Source organism: Synchiropus splendidus, chromosome 9 (genome assembly GCF_027744825.2).
Source record: "Synchiropus splendidus isolate RoL2022-P1 chromosome 9, RoL_Sspl_1.0, whole genome shotgun sequence".
In the NCBI taxonomy this organism is placed as follows: Eukaryota; Metazoa; Chordata; class Actinopteri; order Syngnathiformes; family Callionymidae; genus Synchiropus; species Synchiropus splendidus.
In genome coordinates, this window is record NC_071342.1 from 11,426,417 (window position 1) to 11,448,812 (window position 22,396).

Below are 22,396 nucleotides of genomic sequence, written 5' to 3' on the forward strand. Positions count from 1 at the left end.
AGCATTGACAGTCAAGCATTTATGCGGTGTTTGAGTCTAAATGCAGTCTATTCTGACATAAGACCAAGACCTTGAAACTCTGGTCAACACTCATCACATGTTTGTCATTGTCTAAGGTTAAACCAAAGCATTCGTGACACTCCTCAACATGTTGGGGAGAGCAAGGTAAAGGTTTAGAAGTGGACGGGAGCCTTTTCATGTGCTAAAATAATGGAATATTTCACATAGTTTTGCATGTTTACATGATGCATGCTACAAGGCTGCAAAAATAACTGTTAAGAATCTGCAGTTCAATTCAAACATTGGTCAGTGGCATCATCTGAAAACCATCTCTATCATAACTTGCACGCACGGCTGGACGCAGGGTGCAGATAGACGAAGTGCAGCAGGTCATTAGCCCACTTTCCTTCACTTGGCCAGACAACAGGAAAAGGCATTTCCTGCGCGAGAGGAAGCAATGAAAGTAGAGCGGGCAGCTTTGATCCCAAGGAAGTGGAGGAGTCAGGGGAGAGTCGTGAGTCTGAGTCATCATCATCACCACGAGAACACGGTGGTGACACTTTTACTATCAGCAGATTTAACCAAAGAGCCAAGAGAAAACGTTCGAAGAGGGAAGAGGGTTTTCTTTTATGAGGCGAAAAAAGTGACTCATCATCAGAGTCGTGGAAGCGCTCAAAATTCCCCGCAGGTTGATTCCTCATTACCATTGTGCTATGGGATTCCGCTGCGCTGTGATTCATGCTGAATGTCTATGTTTGTGTTTTCATTGTTTCTCATTCAGGGATGGAGAAAATCTCATTAATCACATTTGGCTTTGATCTTCCTGCTGCTTACATTGCCGCCCATTTGTTCTCTAAGCCGGCGTGGAGGTTTATCTCAGCTTAGCACACAAAGCCACCTTAATTTACACACATGCATGCTCTCCAAATCACATAAGCTACTGCTGCATGAGCGCACACACACACACACACACAGACACACACACACACACACACACGCACACACACACACACACACACACACACAGATGTGTGACACACACCACTGCTCCTCCTAGTTATTTCCTTGAAAGTGCTCTTGTTAAGGGGTCCGGAAACATCTACTGATAGGAATCTGGGTCCCCTAGAGGGCTTTATTTTCTTTAGCTTTACTGATAGAAAAGACACACTTTCCTTCCCCTCTGTCCTCCTCATCCTCCCTCCTTTTTCACCCCTCTTGGTGAGTGACTGCGGGTGCACATGCCAAAGCAAAGAGCCACTTCCTCCCGACTCTATCTGCTGAGACCGTTAGAAAAATAGCACTGAGGGGAAGCAGACGCACTTGCACGTTTATCAAATTATAACGCACACATTGGTTCGCTCCCTCACAGGTCCATTTAGCAGTTCTTCCATACATAAATATAGCATATCGCTCTCCAGCGCAGCATATCCCAAATTTCTAACTGTTTTTCCAGCGCAGAGCGTTTCCTTCCATCTAAATCATCGTATCCTCAACATTATGGCTGAACGCATTCACAGCTCTGGACAATAACACCACTCAAAGTCAAGGTGAAAGTTAACCAGCGTAGCAGAACATTTGGTATTCATCTTCTGCTCAACAGATTACTTGTAAATTGATAAGACCATGATTTCTTTTTTTTTTTTTTTGCAGAAATGACATTGCTCACTTCAAACTAATCTCTTTATTTGTCGAATATTGTCACATTGAAGCCAAAATTATTGTGATGGAGTACTGCAGTAATTGATGATTTAAAAAAAAAGCCTATTAAAAATATCGTTTTTTTGTAACTCTGTAACTTTCAAAGGCGAAAACATGAATTTTCAGGGTCCTAAAGCTGATCGCAGTACTGTCAAATTCAAGGAGTCGTGGGGCCAAAATCTTAAACGCAGTCCAAGTCGATAAATGCACTCGAAAGATGACTCCGTTTGATTCTTTAATAGTTAACGTAGCATAGTAACCTGAAGCACTGAAACTGTTTTTTGGAAGTTTCTGTGTAATTGGAGAGAACTTCACTTGCTATGTTAGTTTTAACACATCGGGATGTCAACATGTACATGCTTCTGTTTTGAATTGAATCTCAAGTCCCACATAAAATGGTCAGATGAAAATGAGGTAAATTACTGTATTATTATTTACTGTAAATAATGCTGTTTAGGGTGAACTTTGAGTGACCATTCAAGGCTAGAATAATTATGCTGAATATGACTCTAATTCTAAGTACTTCATCACAATAAGTAGCTGTCTAATATGCTGCTAATATGAATAAGTAGTTTATTCATGTGTAATATGTGTTTAATCTGACATCGCTACCTATTTTGCCATCACTGGAAAACTAAACATGTCAGCAGGTGTTAAATGACATCTACAGAAAGTAAAGACGACCTTAGTCACCACCATCTTTTGTACTTGGACTTGCCCTCTGACTGAGCCTGAGCCTGAGTCAGTGTCACATTGTCTCCACTGTGCTACACAGTCCCACCTACTCTCACAGAATCCACTGGAATAACACACACACATAGACTCCACCTTAACACAAACACATACTGGTGACGGACACTGAGCAACAAATGAAATTCCTGGCATCAGGTGACCCGTCTTCATTGCACCAAGCTCCTCTGACCAATGAGATTAAATTCTTGATATTTCTTTCTCTTTCTGTGATTTCAAATACTTTACCGACTGCTTTGTTCTCAGTGTAACATTCTTTTCTTTGGTCTGATTGTAAACAGTTATCTTGTCTCAGCAGGTTAGTAATGGAAAGATGTTGCGGTGAGTGACTAATGAAAGAAAAATAAAGGGGAACAATGGCAGGCGTGAATGTTGCAAGCCACTCACCTGGGATGAAGTACTGCTCTTTGGCTGTGATGGAGAAAAGAAAGAAGGGCGGATGTCAGTGAAAACAATTTGGTCTGCATAGCTGTGGCTTGCTATGCTTCACAACAGTCATATATAAAGTTTATATATGACGGAATGAGGATGAGACGATCCAACGGAGAAGCTTGAGACTGGTAACAATGGAAAAAGTGCTCAGGAACATGATGGGAAAGGGAAAACATGTGGATCCCCGCTCGTCTGTAGCCGGAGCCAAACCAGTGGAGCAATAAAGAAGTGTGAAGTCTCAACAGTGAGGAGTGCCAGACTCCGCAATAACACAGATGTGGGCATGAGACAGGCATGGCCTGGATACTGCAGTGAAAGATGAGCAGGGTGTGAGGGGAAACATGAACCTGGCAGGGAATTGTCTGGGATGTCAGGTGGTCGGAGCCTGGCAGAGGACAGAGAGGTAGTGGGCACACACAGAAATGCTAGCCCTTTTACCAGCGACAATGGGGAATCTCAGCTGACTGTGGTTAAAATGTGAAACCAATTGGGGAAATAGTTAGAAATTCTCCCCCTCTTTGCCCGGAGCTTCTCTGGGAATATAGATTCAGGGGCACCAATAGCAATAGCAGATCCAAGGGAAGGTCTGGGAAATAGAGAAGGGACGGAGAGGGCGAGGCGCGAGCCTACCAGAGCAGCGGAATTTCTTGCTCTTGATCTGTCCGATCCGCTTGTTCGCCAGCCGGCGAGGGCTGGCGCAGCGGGCCCCACTGGTCTCAATGGGGTTGGAGCGCAGGTAGTCCGCCAGCCATTTCAGATTACAGTCGCAAATAAATGGGTTTTGGGCAAGATGACTGGGAAAAGAGAAGGAAAGAAGAAAAGGTGAGCGCGGCATAACAGACTTGGTCAAATGAACAGAAGAAGAATGGGCTTATTCCAAAGTTGGCGCCCAATAAAAACAGATTTATAACAACTGCAGACTCAAAAAAGTAAGTGAATCCAATTAACCATAATAAGGAAGTTGGAAAATTGCATTCAACTAAACGTCATTAATAGCAATGAAGGAAAATCTATTCTGCAAATGTTGGATTCAGTGTTGCTAAAAGCAATACACTTGACATTTCCCATCTTTTTGTCACCGCTCAAAACAGGCAGCCAACATTACTCAGTGGCTCCAATTCTTAGACGAATTCCCACTTATGCCGCACAAAGACTTGCCAATGTTCACTGCTGCTAAACATAGAAACCTATGTGTAAGTAAGTCACAAGTTCAAAACGGGTAGATGTGAAGTTTATCAGTAGTTTATCATTCATGTCATGTCTTGACACTGACTCATGAATTGATGACTAGATATAGAGCCAAAAAAATACTTATTATGATATTAAGAAAATTAACATTTTCTTTTTTCATACTCCATTGACTTTTTGTAATTTAAATTATTGTGTCTGGTGGATGAGCATAATGATGTGATGCCTTCTCAAAAGTTAAACCTGTGAACTCTTTTTAATGTACTTGTTTGCTTCTTTAAGCAAATACACTCAAGAATAGAATATTAAACATAGAAGAAAATAGAAAAAAGCAAATCCAAACTTATGAAAAAAAAACATTAATCGCTGTGAGTCTATTTTATTATTATTATTATTATTTATTTTAGTAAAATCGTTTGTAAAAAGATATACTGCGTAGGCCAAAAGAACCAGATAAATATTTGACTTGGATTTTTCTTTAAGAATAATAAACGTCAAGCATTGAAATAACTTATTTATTATTATCACAATCTACTGTGTATGAAAAGGATACATTTGAATGAGTCATCAGACCAGGTCTACTCCTGCTGTTCCTTTCCTTTCTGTCAGAATGTTTTACACATTTTTTAAACATGAATACAGAAAAAGGGGCATCCTGGCAAACACAGTTCACTTCCACCACCTTCAACATGGGTCAGAGACGGACACCAGTTTGGATCCTGTGCTGATAAAAACAACAGAAGAACGCTTGATTTGGAACGCAGAAATATCTCAGCCCCTTGTTTGTGAAGATGACAGTTTTACACACTCCGCCGCACAAGAACAACTTCTGCGTCGGCTCATGTTTTATGAGGACGTCTCGGCATGTGCCCGGGTGGAATGTTTGTGTGTTCCACTTACAGAGTCTGTATAGCTCGCAGGGAAGTGAAGGTGCCCTTGGCGAGTGTTTGGATCTTATTGTCGTAGAGTGATAGCAGCGAGAGATTCTGCAGGTCCTGGAAGGCATTGGCGCGAACGCAGTGAATCTTATTGGCATTCAGCAACCTGAAAGAAGTGGGGAGACAGAAACATGGAGGGTGAGGAATTGAGGCGAAACAGTGTGCACGAAAGAGCTTGTCAGACTTTTGCTTTGTGCAGTCATTAATTATGCATTCCGACTTAAAAACTTAGCGCAGGTACAAAGTTTATTTGAAGGTTACGACTCCTCTATGTGGGTGTAGAGGGAGTGTGGTGTTCAGCAGAGAGTTTGTTTTCTTACAGCAGCTGAAGAGAGTAGAGGCCGTCAAACACCCCCTTGGGCAGGTCCGTGATCTTATTTCCATACAGCACTCTAGAAAAATCAAAGCTTTCTTAAGACACACAAAGGCCTCTCTGACGAAATGTGCACAAGCAAACAACGCCTCAGAGTTACTTACAACGAGTTGAGGGAGCGAAGTCCCTGGAAAGCGTCTGGAGCTATCTCTGAAATCTGGTTGTTGCTTAGGTCTCTGGAGAAAACAAGGGATAGGTGTTTTTTTTCATAATGAGGGAGCACTCGTGGGACTGTTTACTCATGTTCCTCCATTTGAATGAATTCAAAAGAACTGAAGCTTTTAGCCTGGCAACATCAGGGAATGCCTAAAAAAAGGGAGGCGACTTGAGAGCGCTGCACGTGTGACCTGAGCATCACAGACAGTAATAGAATCCACAGGCCTCTCCCTGCAGGACGACCGCAGGGCTCATGATCTGTGCTGCCTGTTGGAAGCAACAGCCAAAGACAAGCAGCAGTATGTGGATAAAAGATCCCGCTTTCTTTGAAGGAAAATCACTGAGCTGGTATGAGGGGGGGGGGCATTTCCTCTATGGGGGTAATGCTTAAATAAGTACACATTTGTCTTCTTACATAAGTCCGTGGAAAATAAGCACAGCCAAAATTCATGTTTATCTATGTCTGCTACAAAGGTCATGCACTGGTCTTCCAAAGAAAGACAAGGTGAAAGACAATGTGTGTGGTGGGGTCACGGGGACGGAACACAACGGGTCAAGGGAAGACATAGCACACATACCAGCACATGCCAAAAATAGCCAGGGAAAAACACACATTCACTTCACTAATATTTCCTCAAAACATTCTTATATAATTCACCACAGACCACCAGAGGCGGATGAAACATCTGACCCTGGAAAGTCAACTGATTCGGCGTGATGCATCCGTTTCATCCCACGTCTTTGTCAGAAAGAGATGGTGAAGGTCAATGGCCAGCTGAAGCAACGGAGCCTCCACAGGTCAAAGGAGCTCCACAATTGGAGCTAAATTCAGAATTCACTAGTGTAGGCCATTTCTATTTTGAAGCTCTTTACCTTGTTAGCATGTGCCAATAAAAGAATTACTTTTCAGTGAGAGCTTTGGCTGGGACACATCAAAACTTATTTCATTTGTGTGTAACGCTAAGTTACCATTGTTTGCACCAGCAAGTGTCTCCACATTGCCCCATGACGGTAACATTTCTAGGAAGGGCCCCTGATTCACTCGACCTTCAAACATAAGTAGAGGATATAAGACTCTAAAATAAGGGCAAGAAAAAACTCCATGACCCTGCATTTCCACCACTCTCTTGCTGCTATGTCGGTCAGTCCTGGTGGTGCTGATGTTATGGGTTTTGGCTGAGCAGCTGGTGTGCTGGCTGGGTGAGTGGACGACCGGGTGAAAAACCACTCAGCCTCAACTACCAGCCTGTCACCGTTCATTCCCAGCAAGCACCCAAAGCCTCAACATTCATTCCGGCACACTCTCTGTCCCCTCATCATCCCAGCTGTGGTTTGCAGTTTGCCAACGCAGGCAAAACACACACAGACTGGACATCGGCGGCCAGGGGAAAACCAGTCAGAGGAGAGCCGTTATTACATACATGTATCATCCAAGTGTTTGCTTTAGAACAGTCAGAAGGCTGAGAGCGAACGAATACTTCATGCTCTTTAGCGGTCGGCTTGAACACAGGCACTTGTTGCTGCGTATTTCCAGCCTTCCACCTCTTGTTCTCGTCTGTGTTATGTAGCTCTGGGCAGAGTGCACTGCTGTACTTACATCCTACGCAGTTTCTTGTAGGGAGAGAAGGCCCCAGGTGGGACAGACTTAATCCCGTTCTGCTCCAGACGTCTGCAGGAGAGAGAAGAGGAGATATCATCAGTTAACAAAACAATAGGCTTCTCCATGACAACAGAGCTGAGTAATCCGTCCCATCACCTCCGACCCTTGCTGATTGGTCTGATTATATTAAGGGCGATCCATTCCACAGCTGTATTCGGTCAAGGCATGTCCAAGTCATAACATCCTCAGAACCAATAAACAGACTGAATACTAAAGTGCTCAGGAGAAAGCCTTCAGGGGAAGGGTTCTATTTACGGCTGAGGGACGGCGTTTAACCGTTCAGCGGAATATAATCATTTTTCCTCTTGATCAAACTGTTTTAGTTTCCCAGAGCCAGAGATCAATAACCGTCCGCTCGACTTTGAATTGTCTCCTGCTCTAGCGGTGTCCACCTCGACAGCAGCGGTGAAATATGAACCTGTAAGGTTTACATTTACCTGTTCCTGTTTGAGATATAGAAGGGAAGAAGTGCAATTGGCAGTTTGAAAGGAAAGCAAACCAAAGACAGGAGCAATGAGCGCCTTCAATGAAAACAGCAACAACCCCGACCTTGCACTTGAGAGGCTTTTAAGAAGCTTAGGTTCTAATCACTCCAAAAAACCGTTCAGAGGAAGGTTCCAATATCTTAGAGGTCTCGCGTTTGAAATATCTCATCGATAACCCCCTATTCTGAGGGACCTAAGTCACAAGAGCAAAAGCTTTATGACAACAAACTGGGACTTCTCAGCGAAGACCTCCAGCCTGACATCAACTTCAACAGCAAAGCCACTGCAGTCTGTGCAATGGGAGTCTTTCCGCACCAAGTCCACCAAAGTTAGTCATGTGACTGAAAGCTCAATGGTACTGAACGCCAATTTCAATCACATACAGGGAAACTTTATCATTGCTGCTGCTTTTTCAGCCTGTTGAACAGCACGATATACCTATAACATTCATGACAATTAAAGAAAAATACAATCCTGAACTTGGTCTGTCCATCAGGTAACAGTGCCACTTACGTCCCCTAAATATACATTGAATACTCCCAGTCCAAGGCCACGTCAAGCCCCTCTTATGACATCGAGGCATTCATTTAACCTTGCATATTGTTTAACTTTGACTGTCGAAAAACCTTTATTCTGATTCCAGCTTCTTCTTCCTTCTGTTTTGTTTGTGAGTTCTGTCCGATCACAAATAGCGGTGCATAACAGGACTGTAGACTGAAACTTGTTCCGACATGCCGGGGGAAGATTGTCACGCTCTCACAACACAGTCAATCACCGTGCACGTAGGCATACGCACGGCTATTTAGCGTAGGACGTTTACAAACCCTAATCAGTCTCAGATGCTATAGAGCAACAGACCTGGCTGAAGCCCATTAGTGTGGCATGCCTGTCCGTGAGTTTGGAGTCGACTGCTACTGAGCTCGGTCCGTGACCAATTCCCTGGTGGAGCTGGCAGAGGGCTGTTTATCTGCAGGTCAGTTCACAGCTTTTAAAAGTGTCCTTAACAAGGCTTAGCGGGGCCCGGAGGGAGCCAGCTGCGGGCCCGTCTGGCCGTCCTGCCTTCCAACTGGCTGCAGGACAGGAGATCTGGACCGGTGCTGGGATGGACTACCAACCGTGTCTGGCATAGGACTCCACTGCTCCCTACAAGTCTCGCCGACATACATAACATCACAACAACAGAATCTAAGACCAAGGACAACATTAAATTTAACATGACTTGTAGACATAATAATTCAGATTTTCTAGATGTGATGACTATTTCCTTTGACATATCCATGTCTTTTCATTAGGGGGGAAATGTTTTGTTAGCCACTGCCCTTGCAGTCTTTGGTTTTCCAAGCTTCCCCCCATCAATAGTGCGTTTTTCATTCCAGGGAGAGACGTAGGATTAGGAGCCCAATTGGCATTCTTGGGATGACAGTGATTCCAGACCACAGATTCCTGCGGTGAACAAGCTCTCGACCCGTTTTGTCTGTCTGTCCGATGTGTTTGTGGGTTCTCAGTGACTGTTACAGAGCTGTGGTTCTGCTGCCCTCACCATGTGGCGGAGCGGTGGACCGGGTGGCTTTAGCGCCGCCTCTCATCAACCAGTCTGCCACTGCATATGTTTCAGATTCAGGGCTGGATGTGGGCACAAATGCCAATATGCTGTGATACTCCAGTGTAATTCAGAGCTGCAATTCATCACATTTGGTAAAAACAGCTCTCTTTAATTGAGGATTTTATGACATGCGTGTACACGACAAAAACAAACGACATGAACAAACTTGTGTATAATTTAGGACAAAAAAGATATGCAACGCCGTGTCACCTTATTTTAAGGAGAGACATGTCGTAATGTCTTGTTTCACAGCAGCAGTCTGGTATTAAATATTAAAGGCTGACACAACTTGCATGGAGTGAACCCCCACACAAGCTGGCAAGTAAGCGTGTCTGGATTCTTCAAAAACACAAGGCTGACTTATAGATTAGAAAGAAAACTTTACGATGATGAATATTGAAACTGTTTTTAAAAGGCAAATGCAGTTACAGATTCTTCCAAAAACAAAATGTTAAATTCATGATGATGCACATGAAAGAGCAGAGCAGAATGTGGTGTGGAGGGTTATCAAAAATTCTCCACTCTCCTCACTAATAAAGTCCAAAGTATAAAAACGAAAACATCTTTGAGTAGGACCATCTCTCTGAAAACTCTTTAAGACCTTCAAAAGCTTCCACCACGCTCACTCTTTCAAGGAAGTTACGTGATCGTGGGTGTATCTGTCCAGCAGAAAAACGCATGATTTCAATTTTCATGTTGATCTTAGAACATGGAGCAGACGATTGCATTATGGAGCTGATCTGGATTTCCATCCGGATCTGTGAATCTTATGAGGGATTTGTGATACCACCACCAGCTGAGCTCATTTGAATTTGACTATTAAAGCCATAGCTGACTGCTGAAACGCTAAAAAGTATGAAATTATGTGTTCTAGTAGCTATACTTAATGTAGCAGAATGTTCCTTTTTATATGTCACTTTAGGCTCATGCATTTGTAACACAGGTCAGACTGAACAGTGTGACTGTGCTCCTTGGCTTGGTGTCTAAAAGAGACACAGCATATAACAGAAGAACAGTCTCAAGATGCCTGGAATTCAGAGCCGACCCTTCTCATCCTGGACATAGACTGTCTGTTCCTCTTCCCTCTGGCAGGAGGCTACGGTCCGTCCAGACCAGAACCTCCCGTCGAACTTCCCCTCGGCCGTCAGACTGTTGAATTCGTGGTCAGCCTTGTTGTTATTTTTATTTTTATTTTCTGTCAGCACTTTATTCCAAAACGCTTTCCTAGTTGGTGGGCTCCCCACTGACCATGGCAATAATTTAAATTCTGATTCTGATTCTTGCTGGTCACTTTTTCAGCAGCGATAGGCAGGAAAGCAACACTAAAAAGCCTCACAACTTTTCTGTCTTTTCAGAGTTGTTCCTCGCAAATTGACATGTGCGAGCGACTAAATCCATCCAATCACGATCGAACGCTGCTGAGAAAAAGACACATTTCTCAAAGTCGGCTCCGGATGGACAATCAATGTTTTGCCTCCAGTGAATCACGGGGAACATTAGCATGTGTGTATCTCCGTGTGTGTGCGTCGGCCGCTGGTATCAACACGATCAACGGTCTTCATCCCTTTCATTATATTCCGAGCATGGCTCTCATTAGAAGGAAGCCCATTTTCAGCCGGTGTGAATCCAGAGAAGATGGAAGGTCCACGGCGGCAGGGGGAGTTTTTATGGCCCGGCTCAGTCATCACAGACGACGGCCCATAATAATCCGCCGTGGTAGTGTTTAGGCTAAGTGGGCCTGGTCTCACACGAAAAAGTACAAACAGCAGCTCACATCCTCGCAGCCATAAACACAACACTGGCATTCATTAGGGAGAGCAGCGCAGGCTAGGCTTGTAGTTCCCTACGATTTGTACGTAATGAGAGCAGCATGTGTGTGTGTGTGTGTGTGTGTTTCTGAGTGCCTCATTATCAAGGCATTAGGCTGGCCTTGATACCAGGCAGCCCGCCTTGCTGTAATTGAAACTGATTTTATAATGAACTTCAAGCACAGATCAAACCTGGTGGACCAAATTACCGAGCGGGACACCCCTCCCCGTTCCCCTTTTCATGCCTCCACCGCGGGCCTGCCTCCTCAATCCCACCCGTGGTCGGTTTGGCAAGCAAGGAAAGAGCATGCAGATATGGCAAATTAAAAAAGAAAAACGCCTCATTTTGGGGATCATATTGTGCAGAGGAAGACTCTCAGATCAAAGTTGTTCAAGATGAGCCACGGGGAGTTTATTAGCGGAACTGTGTTAAGTACCGATTACACATAAAGGGCACAGAGACATTTCAATGTCTTCACCCACATGAAGGGTGAAGAGATGTACAGTCTATAAAGCCTGTGAACCGCATTAGCTTTCACTCCACCGGAATATTTCAATGGCCTCCACTGATCCCAACGGAAGCCTTTTAAATATAGGGTAGAAATGTGCGCATATTCCTCAAGAAAACTGTGAGCAGAACACCAACTATCATCCAAGACCCAACTGTTCAGGATCATTAGCATTTGTATGTTTGGAACAAATGATACATCACAGTACTTTCTGGCTCCCAAACACCAGCACCCACACAGTAGTATTAATGAAGTGTCCAAATTAAGAAATTTAGCACAGCGGTTTGCAGAAATGGGTCAGGGTTGTTGGGGAACATGGGATGGGTGACTTCTATACTAGCAGGGTATTTATAAACAGACCCCATAGGGAGGAGGAGACCTAGAAAGTCTAGTGCGCGTCCTCCCCACTACACACTTGGAATAACGTGCAATGGAACGGCTGACTTTCTCCCTCCCTCTTCATCATCAGGGTTAATAAATCAGTGTTTCATGTAGATCCCTGTCAGGAATATTAAAGCCTTGATACCGGAGTGAAAGGAGCACCTGCTAAAGTCTGCTCGTGCATTCCCAGAATTTATCGTGAGCGGAGCGTGCGGCTTGAATAGTTAATGGGCGGACAGATGTCGGAGCACTGATATGTCAGTATTTTTTTTGCATTTCACAGCAATCTAGTTGATAAAAGTATGCAGTCTGGCTCAGTGTCAGAGTAGATGAATGTCCCACTCCTCTCCTGCAGGTCAAGCATGGTGAGTAAAGCAAGCTGGGAAGTCATAAATACATGAAACATACATGACCTGCTCTTCTCCGTCGTCTTTAACACCAAACCATGATAAAACACATGTATTTTTTATGTAGTTTCAATCTTCAATGAGCAGTGATTGTAAATTGATAACTTTTCCAGCCTGATTTTTGGTATTAATTTAAGATGCATATCAAAAAAAAAAAAAAGGTTATACTTTGAATATAGAAAATTTTCACCAAATTTCAATACCCATGTCTGCGGACCACCGTATGTGCCGCACAGTTTTGCTGAGTTGTGAGTCAGAAACTTACATTTCAGCCATGCTGTCGGGCAGGTTGGCTGGGATGTCACTCAGGCCTTTCCCTCTGCAGTCCACTATGTTGTTGCTGCAGGTGCACATGGACGGGCAGGAGCCTCCGCCTGTGCTGCACGGCTGTAAACTGGACGACTCTTGATGACCTGAAGACAAAGAAAGAATTAATAACGCACAATTATTGTCATTGTAAGATGAAAGTCTTGGCTTAAACGCACATTTATACTTTCACACTGCTAATACACTTCTGTTACTGGGTTAAGGAGAGAACAGGGATGAAATCTTGCCTGACAAACTTCTGCGAGTGGACGTCCACATGCCATCATAACATAGTGCTGAGCCACCATTTTTGAGACTACAGAATCATTCACCACAAATCTGAGGCCACCCCAGAATGTAAAGACCCTGGGAGTGACGCTGTAGAACCAACTCTTCTCAGCTGCCAATAGGGCTGCAACAGCAGCTGTTGACCGGGGATGAGTGAATGAATTTCCAAAGGAGCCACATTATAGGCTGTGAAACAATTACTTGTTTATTTACACATAATACTTGGTAATTCTGGTGTTGTACTGAGTGACCTTCCAACGCAAAATTACTCCATACAAAATACTTGATAATGATTATATCCTGGCTAATATGTTGCAAAAGTGTATATGATTAAGTATTTTATTTAGGGTAATAAATGTTTACTAATATAAAGTGTGAGCAAAAAAAGTTGAAAGCAAATTATTGCAGTTAAGGTATTACAATAGATGAATAAATAAAGATTTATTTTAAAATAAATAAATCAATACAATTTAATAAAGCAAAACTGTGGGTAAAAAATAGTGAAAATGACACATGATCAATTTATTTATTTTACTCTGACTTGTAGAGGGTGACACAGGACGCCCGGGCAGCATATTGCCAAGGTCTGCTCCAGACCACTGCGACTGCATCTGGATCTATTTGGTTCTTGTTGATATAGGTTTGAACCCACGACTGAATGCTCCAATAAGACGTGAGCTACAGGTCTTGAGCAGCGATGCGATGGAGTTGTCTTGGTGTAAATAAACTCATGTCTTTCGCTAGCTTATTGAAATGCATGCCAACATCCATTCCCTGGTTTGCTTCGACGGTGAAAAGAAACGTCTTGCGTTTCTCGTAAATCTTTCTCGAGATTCAGTGAGTGAGAAACTGGGTTATCTATCAAAGAGTGTGACCGTGTCTCCAGCAGGCCAGAAAGACATGAATAATAAAATCTGAGGGGCGATTGAAGGCCTCCCAATAATACTCATTGATCTCCCCGCAAATGTTCCTCCTGAGTCTGCCTTCTCTGGGAGGAATTGATGCCTTTTCTGCACATTCAGCTTTACAACCCCCAACCTTTTCATTTATTCTAAAACACTTCAACTTTTCAATTTGCATACAGAGCACACAACCCATCAGGCTGTCTCTGGATACCTGTTCAAATAGCTGCGGTACTGTCAGAGAACTGTTGAAGTGGAGGAACTGTGTGTGTGTGTGTGTGTGTGTGTGTGTGCGTGCGGGTGTGTGTTACATGTGTGTAAGAGATGGCCTAACCCAGATAGAATGAATAAAACAGACTTTTAAATGGCCTGATTTACACAGATTCACTAATCCCAGTTTCAGATCATGAATATTTGATTAACGTTCCATCTATCCCTCAGATAGTGTGGAAAACGCTAGAACATAGAGAAGGGGCGTATGAATGAGAAGAGACAAGGAGTGCGCACCTAATACAAGATTGATCAAAGCTGAATTGGAGTCACCTTATAGAAAAACTGAATCAAAAGACTCAATTGCTGGTAATGGATGGGAATGGAAAAGGTGTGGTTTGGGAACAGTTCCCTCGTGAACCCTCCCATGACACTGCAAGGGGCACGCTCATCTACTGAATGAATTCTGGTCTTCTGAAGCGTCTAAAATCTGCCTTTTCAGAAGTTTATGTTTGGTCGAAGAATGGAAGCTCTCCCACTGATGTCAGTTCTTCTACTTCTCTTGGCATCACTTCCACACAGTTGTTTTCCCAATCGTTCGAAGAAAACAGCGACGGTTGTAATTTCCAGTCAAGCATCTGTGCTGATGTGACCGAGACACGGCATCTCCTCATTTAATAAAGATTATGAAACGCAAGACTGCATTCGAAACATCGCCTTTTAAGATGGAGGCGTGTTTCAGAAAGTGGAATCCAGGTAAACAAAACACCCTGCGAGCATGGCTCAACATAGTTCACACGACTGCGTGATCTGAGGGCCTGTGATCTGAGAAGCCGGGGCTTGACAGATCTGGGATCAGGTGTAGGGCAGAGTAGAACTAGCTTCTGATGTAACATGGCACACTTGACAGGACTGGGATCAGGGAGAGTGCAGAGCACAGCTGGAGCAGCCTAAACAATGACAGCTCTCTGACAGCTATACCTGAGGTGAGGCAGTTTGATGTGCGCTCGTCCCTTGCTCTTGGTAGATTTCTTTTCTCTGTTATCCCCCAACCACCGCTATATTTGACCCTTATTCCTTTGTCTCATGTGTTGGCACGTTTCTCCTGTATTGCTTCCAGTTATTCACTTGCTCCTTGGTTCCTCACCGTTTTTTTGAAACAATGGCTTCCAACTATTAGCTAATAGGCACAGTTGGCTGGATTTTAAACAGCTCAATAATTCCCCAAAACAAGAACTTGCCTCACTGTAACCCTCTGGCAACCACATTTTAATCACAATATTTTGACTTCAATTAATGGCTGTGCCAGCCATTGTTCTCAGCCAGTCATTTTTAGTCCAATTACCGATCATTTGTACTGTCAGATGGGATAACACAACATATTTTAGTTCCCATTACCACATGATTACAGCAGCGGGTGAAGTGTTGATCCAAGCAATGGAGGCTTAACACTGAGATAAACACAACATTTCTCTAATCTGAAAGAAAAGGCTTTGGCAGTGTAAACACACATTTTTGCCGATTGAAGTTTCAGTCGCAGGAAAAAAAAGGCTGCTGTTTACCTGCCTTTGTGTGTGTGACAAAAATAGCTCAACGATGGCTGATAATAGAATGAAAAGTTGCACCTGAAACGCTCACACAAATCTCAAATATTGTTACAAAGCTGTCTCATACTGCTAGGTAACACAAAAGAAGTCCAAAGAGGTGTGTAAGATCTGCGTGTAAGCACCAAATGGACAGCTAAAATGAATGAATGAAAATGAGACTTTAGAAGTGACGTGCCAGTGAGGAACATTGGGCTTAATCACATCATTTTAAAAGTTTAAGCCATTAAAAAAGTTGCTCCGATGGCTGCCTAATGACGTTCATATATTTGATGACTTCCCACAGTATGTGTTCGGTAATTATTTATTCCGTTCTCACAACAATGAATTCACTAAAACAGAGCCTCCCCAACACAAATCCAGTGCAGATGTCCTGAAATGTCAAAACAGCAAACAGTATTTAAGACAGTTTGCTTATTGCGTACAAGCAAACCTTGAGTTCGCCCTTCACGTTTGCTCAGAACGTCCGCGTGCTCATTCCAAGTATTCCACTATTTCATGGCGTTTTGTTCCTTCTGGAGACAGGAATTTGCAGTTTGTTTTCAACCAATAACTTTTAACCCCCATGAAGGAAAAAATGTTCCGCATAGACTGCCTTCTGTGTCCCAAACATTCTGTGACAGTCCGTCTTCATTTCTGGAACCGTTACACTCCCACGCTTTGAATCTCTGTCCCTGAGCAATGAATAGGTAATGATCTGTGCTGTCACGCTGTACGGCTTTGTAAAATTCACATGCGGACGGAGTCAGGGACACACACATACACCCTGACATAAATGAAGCACACGCAGCTGGTGTCTCAGTGAAATGGCCTTGTTTAGGGAAAAGGTTCCCACACTTTTATTCTAAAATTTTATGTCCCGAGATGATAAGGTCAGTGAAGACTTCACCCCTTATGATCTCACAGGATGATACCTGTTCAGTATGAGGATTGGTCACGTAGAATAGTGACAGCTCAAGAAAATAAGTTCTGGTAGCTGCACTCTGTGTATATGGTCAATATTTTCTGGCACCCACCTACAGTCTCTGAGTTAGAGGAGTCATCATTCCCTTCCAGGCTAGTAAACTGTTGTAAAGTAAGTCTTGCTGAAACTTTGAAAACACAAATATGGAGCACCTTCTTTCACATATACTTTACACAGACTTCAGGTATTGACAAGTTGGTGGTTCACTCCACTGGTCCACCACTTTCATATTGAAATCTGTTGGGAACAGGGAGTTTGGAAACTGACAATCAGATTTTGTATTGATCTGTCGGTAAGAAAAGGAGGGTGGTGTCAATATCTTTTCACTGCTCAATGTTATCTTCTTTCCAAATACAGAGACTAGGACAGACACACTTGCAACAGGTCATGGCAAACTACTTTCTCATTAACCCCAAATCCCCCTACTAACTATGTGACGTTTGACTTGATCAACTCTTTTGAACTCTGAACACACAGACGATTGTCAAGAGGACTTTTGACTTTCACGTTCAATGAATCAAATATTTCCCTCCCACAAAATTTTCCAGACACTGCAGGCAGTGGACTGTCCAACATGTTATGAAAAATACAAAAGTCAGCCGTGCGTGTTGCATGTGGCTGACTAAAGCCGTCTGGACGAATGCCAGCATAGAAGCCCTTTAGAGTGAGAAGGTGTTGGATACATTTACAAACCCTGTCACACTCTGTGTGACATTAGTTATGACTGCTGTTGTCCTTAAAGCCACTGCGAACGTCACCAAAAATGGCTGCAAACATGTTGGACATTGGAAGCAACATCAGTCGAAAACTTACCGGAACAACTGAATTCATGTTTCTGAACTTCGGCCACATTGAGACCCCTGAGTTCGGTTGGCCCTGTGCACTGGGTAAACAGGCCAATTGTCGGTCTCTGCCTTAACCACTGAGCCAACCAGGCGAGGTGACAGTCGCAGTTCAGATTGTTGGAATGAAGACGGCTGTTAACAGAGGGCAAGAAGGTCAAACATACACACAGGAAAGCCCCTTTGCTTTATTTATGTTGAAAGTACAGTTGATCTTGTCAGATCCTGAAAACCTCACAACATGGCAAAGCATGGACTTGATGCCACAAAATTATTTCCTTGAAGTTGAGCTATATGAAGTAGCTATACAATAAAACCCCACTGGCAGCAGCAGCTCTCAACAAGCCACCGCAAGCGCGCCAGAGTCCTGACTGTGAGAGTGTGTTCTGCAGCGTAATGGCCTTGATTTCAACATAATTTGAGATTCAGTAATCACACAGGATGCACACTACACAAAAGGTTACCCAAACTATTTATGTCTATCTGCTGTTATGTGCGCTTTCGATAGAGAAGATAATTACCCCTGGCTTTGCTACAGAACCTTCTATGGCTCTCTGTGGTCATGGCTGCCCCCCAACACTGCCTGGAAGCACGCTGCTATTTTCCCTATACTGACTCTATACATGCGGACAATTATTTCAAGTATACGTCTCCAAATCAAGATTGCTATGGTGGAACTTACAATGTTCGTAGTTTGGGCATGTGGTTGAAGCTGGAAACCGGGATGCTGCTGATGTTGTTGTTGTTCAGAGTTCTGCAAGAACGGACAGAGCAATTACAATCACATCATCGGTGCGGCCGTTGAAAAACCAATTTCCAGTCAAGCCTCTATATTTTCTTGCTCAGTTTGAGCGTCCCTCACCGATAAGAACGTATTGCTCTTCATGCAAACATAAAGAAAGTTTGTTCTATGGTGCAATAACCCATTTTAATCTAGTTTAATTTTAACTTTTTTTTATTTTATTGTATATATTTTTTATTTTATTTTATTTTCAATTTTATTTTTAGGTTATTAGTATTATTATTTTATTTTTTATTTTTTTATTCTCTGTGTGATGCTCTTCTTGACTGCATGCCCTTTCTTGCCTCTATTGCTGCTGGAAATGTAAATTTCCTGGAGGGAGTCATCCCAAAGGGATCACTAAACTCTAGTCTAAGTCTAAGTGTATTTTCTTTACCCACTCTGTAACGCACGCACACATTTTCTTCTAGCCTGGCATCAGCTGCTGTGAGAAAATCAGGTCATTTCTATCAGCTTAACAACCCTTTACCATACATCAACCTGCTCCCCCTTTATAAACAACCTGTCCCCCTCCCCCATAGAAAAAGCTCACACGCAGAGCCCATCAAAACAACCCCCATCCCCTCGTGCACATTATGACAACCCAAATCACTAACTACATCTGCGATCCATTCCTGGCATGTACACACCATTTTAATGTTTTTCTTTTGAATCTTTCAACCCCCCATCAGTGAGAAACCACAAACACATATGCGCAACAAAGAATCCCTCCATTAAAAATAGCAACGCCGCCAAAAAACTTACGCATAACTCCCACAAAGACCCTTGAATACATTTTTCGACAAGGGATGATTAATTAAATGTTGCAGCTTTCACAGGAGAAGGCATTTCTTCATTTTATTCAGAGTGCTGGGAGCCCCACTTGCCACACGGCCCACCCGCGGCAGAAAGGTGCTGGAAACGTGGGTGGGTGAGGGGTTTTAATGTGATGGAGAGGATTGTTGCCGTCAATGGTGGGGAACAATGACTTTATGGCGCTTGATGTTGGCGATGAGGCCCCCCACACCAGGAGTATTTTGGCATATTGACCGAGGCCTTGCTCATTAAAGGCCTGCGCAACGCCTATACATTAGTTCTGCTTATTAGCGACACACAACCATGTTAATTTAAATACAGGCTTTTACAATATAGAGTGGGATTGGTTAAATTGCATCACTTCAGGGCACTTACAGAACTTCCAAACCTCTCAAAGCTCTGAAGGCACCGTCCTCGATGCAGGCGATGTGGTTTTTATCCAGCTGACTGGTGAGAGCACAAAGAGAAAGTCGATGGGTTTAATACACACAACATCCCAAGCAGCTGGGTTCCTGTCACTCAAACTGAGGGGCTTGGCTAAGTATGCATCTGATGCCTCATGTTGATGAGAATAACTTGCAAATGAAAAACAAGGAAAATTACATCAAGGTGTTTTCAGTTTGTTCAAATACGACACTGTAATGACACATTAATAAACAGATTTAGTTCTCACTAAAATGTGAACACACTCATGTGTACTCATCTGACCCAATAATGAAGCAAAAACAATCTTTAAACATGAATCACTTTTGGGAAAAAGGCGCTTACAGGTTCTTGATGTCTGTAGCTCCTCGGAAAGCTTTTCTGGGAATGGACTGGATGAAGTTCTCACTCAGATCTCTGCAGAGAAAACAAGAGCGGTCATTAGTTCAACAGACAACGATGCGTGTCATAAAGGTTTATTTATCAACGGCAGGGTCCAACCTAAGATAAATGGAGCAAATAATTGGTTAACTTAGCCAGATGCAGATTTTTATGACATTTAAAAATATGATTTCCGTTGTTAGGAAATCGTTTTTTTTTGTCTCCTAGATCAATTCTACATAACTACAGTTAAGAACTAAAGAACAAAAAACATAATGAAAGTGCAGCTAATGCAATACAATCACGGTCATCAAGGCTCACTTTCACATTCCACTTCTGAGTTCTGCAACACACTTGACAATGGAAAAAGAATCAGTTGGCTATGCTAATGTGAACTTTTCATGTCACTCACCATCACTAGTGACATCACAGAATGTGAGTTATTTGCGAAATGATTTATCCTTTTCCCCCAAACAGTCCAACAGCTAAGCAGTGGCTTCAGCTTTATTGAAACAGCAGAAACTCTATAGATCTACTGAGGTCTTAGTGAGGAGATGACAACGCTGACTCTGTATTTGGCACATGTGAATGCCTGATGAGCCAAGTAGTTTTCACCTCCGGAAAGAAAACTGCCAACCACTTATAGCTGATTTCCACTTTGGAGAGCCTAAAGTGCATAATGGCAAACACGTAACCATGTCTGTGCGCTTTGGCTGAACCGTTCGATTCACCGCAGACCAATGGCAGAACATTGCTTGCTTAGCATGGTACATTGAGGTATGTCTGGGACTCCACAATATGTGGAAGAACAGGAAAGCCTGAGAATCAATGTCACTACAAACTGCTAACATGGATTTCAATATTAATATTAGCTGACCATATTCATTCTGTGAGGAAATAATTCTCTTAAATAGGACTTCATGCTTATCTAGGAAGACTTGACACTGGTTCACGCACATGAGAACGACCTGGCGGAAGTAGGTTGCGATACAGCAACCTCTCGTGACCATCTCAGCGATGAGACAAGACGAGAGAACAATGTTACAGTTGGAGTTTGAAGTACTTTACACCAGGTCTTTCAAAGTGAACTGGCTGGCTGAACATAGTCGTGGGCATTACAGAGTAATAGACTTGTTATGATAGGTCATTACAACTAACATCATTCCCTAATTGAGAAATTTAAATGACTCAACCAAAACTTGATTTAAAAGTTCAATCATTTGTGTGAATGGCCCTTTTACTCTGCTGAATTTCTCATAAAGACTCAATGCAATTAGCCAAAGTATATTGAATTTCAAAAGTGCAGACATTATCTTTAAGCTTCATCTCCTCACTTACGTCACTTCCATGGCTTTCTCTCGAGGTAAACATGTGATTTGTCATTTTTACAGGACGAGTGATATTCACCCGTTGCATCTGAATCCCTATAGACAATAGGCAACAACAATAGCAAGTGTAATGTCCATCCGAATCCGCTCCTCTACACACAGATAAAACAGCTTCATTTTCTCAAAATGTCATTGTTATTCACTTGGCAGAGGAGGCCGACTACAGTGTTGAAATCTGAGTCAGTCTGGCACCCCTCCCTCTTATCAAGTGGGCTCTGTGAGAGCGGAATGTGTTTGGGTCTACCTGGCCCTGCGCGCTGATCTGATGAGTAATTGGCCTTCTTACCTTCCCGTCACCTTCCTGTAATAACAACCCTGAGACAGATGCTGTAACGCTGCGCTGCACACGCACTGTTAATGACTTCCCCGCGTTGACAACTGAAGCGTCTGGTATGTGTCTCTTCCTGTGTGTTCCCCAGGAACAATGGCGATGGTGACATATTGAGGCGCGGGGCACCACTGGACGGTGAATATACAGTGGCTGCGCTCGCAACAGTCGCGGGCATAGAAAGCCCAGCAGTATAATTACACTGTGGCAGGAGTTGGAGAAAAAGCGTTCGCTAAAATCGTCCAATAATCCAATTAGCATGCTTTAACACGACGGATCGCTCCCCGCCGCTGGTGCTGTTCTTTCCTATTGGCAGCTTGCCAATACAGTGTGTGGGGCGCTTTTAATTGTAAATCACTTATGAATGAGTGACTGTAGTGGAGGCACATTAAAGTAAGAATATGATTCAACCTGTCTGTCGCTCCTGCCACCTAAAGAAAGGAGTGCTATCGTGGTACGGGGCCCACAAATCTGCTCTTCAAAGACTGAACTGGTTGATGTTATGGCAGCCAGAGCAATATTCTATTTAGCTACGCTACATTTCTTCTTTTACACATTCTTAAAATGGCAGACAGGACATATCTGTGGGAGGCCAGGCTGTACTTTACATAGTCTGTGGTTACCCCTCAGTGGTATTTTTTTTTTCTAAGCTTGGCCTTGACTGCCTTGCTTCAGAGATTCTGTGACATTTCTGATTAGTTTGAAACAACTTCTCAAGGAAGCCCGCTTGGCTTTAAAAACAGATGAGAACTGCCACCGCAAAGAGGGATGCTTG

At 43.2% G+C, this 22,396-nt stretch overlaps 1 protein-coding gene across 6 annotated transcripts in view; it reads right to left on the reverse strand.

Moving 5' to 3' along the window:
- Positions 1–22,396, reverse strand: part of slit1a (slit homolog 1a (Drosophila)) — a 79,992-nt gene that overhangs the window by 20,798 nt on the left and 36,798 nt on the right. For 4 of the 6 annotated variants that reach the window (XM_053875044.1, XM_053875043.1, XM_053875049.1 and 1 more), the window contains exons 5-15: positions 19,870–19,941; positions 19,477–19,548; positions 18,187–18,258; positions 17,476–17,639; positions 12,654–12,801; positions 7,133–7,204; positions 5,484–5,555; positions 5,327–5,398; positions 4,969–5,112; positions 3,511–3,674; positions 2,836–2,859 (exon numbers count right to left, since the gene is read on the reverse strand). In XM_053875044.1, the coding sequence (XP_053731019.1) occupies positions 2,836–2,859; positions 3,511–3,674; positions 4,969–5,112; positions 5,327–5,398; positions 5,484–5,555; positions 7,133–7,204; positions 12,654–12,801; positions 17,476–17,639; positions 18,187–18,258; positions 19,477–19,548; positions 19,870–19,941 (1,076 nt within the window). The remainder of the gene's footprint in view (positions 1–2,835; positions 2,860–3,510; positions 3,675–4,968; positions 5,113–5,326; positions 5,399–5,483; positions 5,556–7,132; positions 7,205–12,653; positions 12,802–17,475; positions 17,640–18,186; positions 18,259–19,476; positions 19,549–19,869; positions 19,942–22,396) is intronic. The other 2 variants (XM_053875050.1, XM_053875048.1) reach the window with 1 other exon arrangement.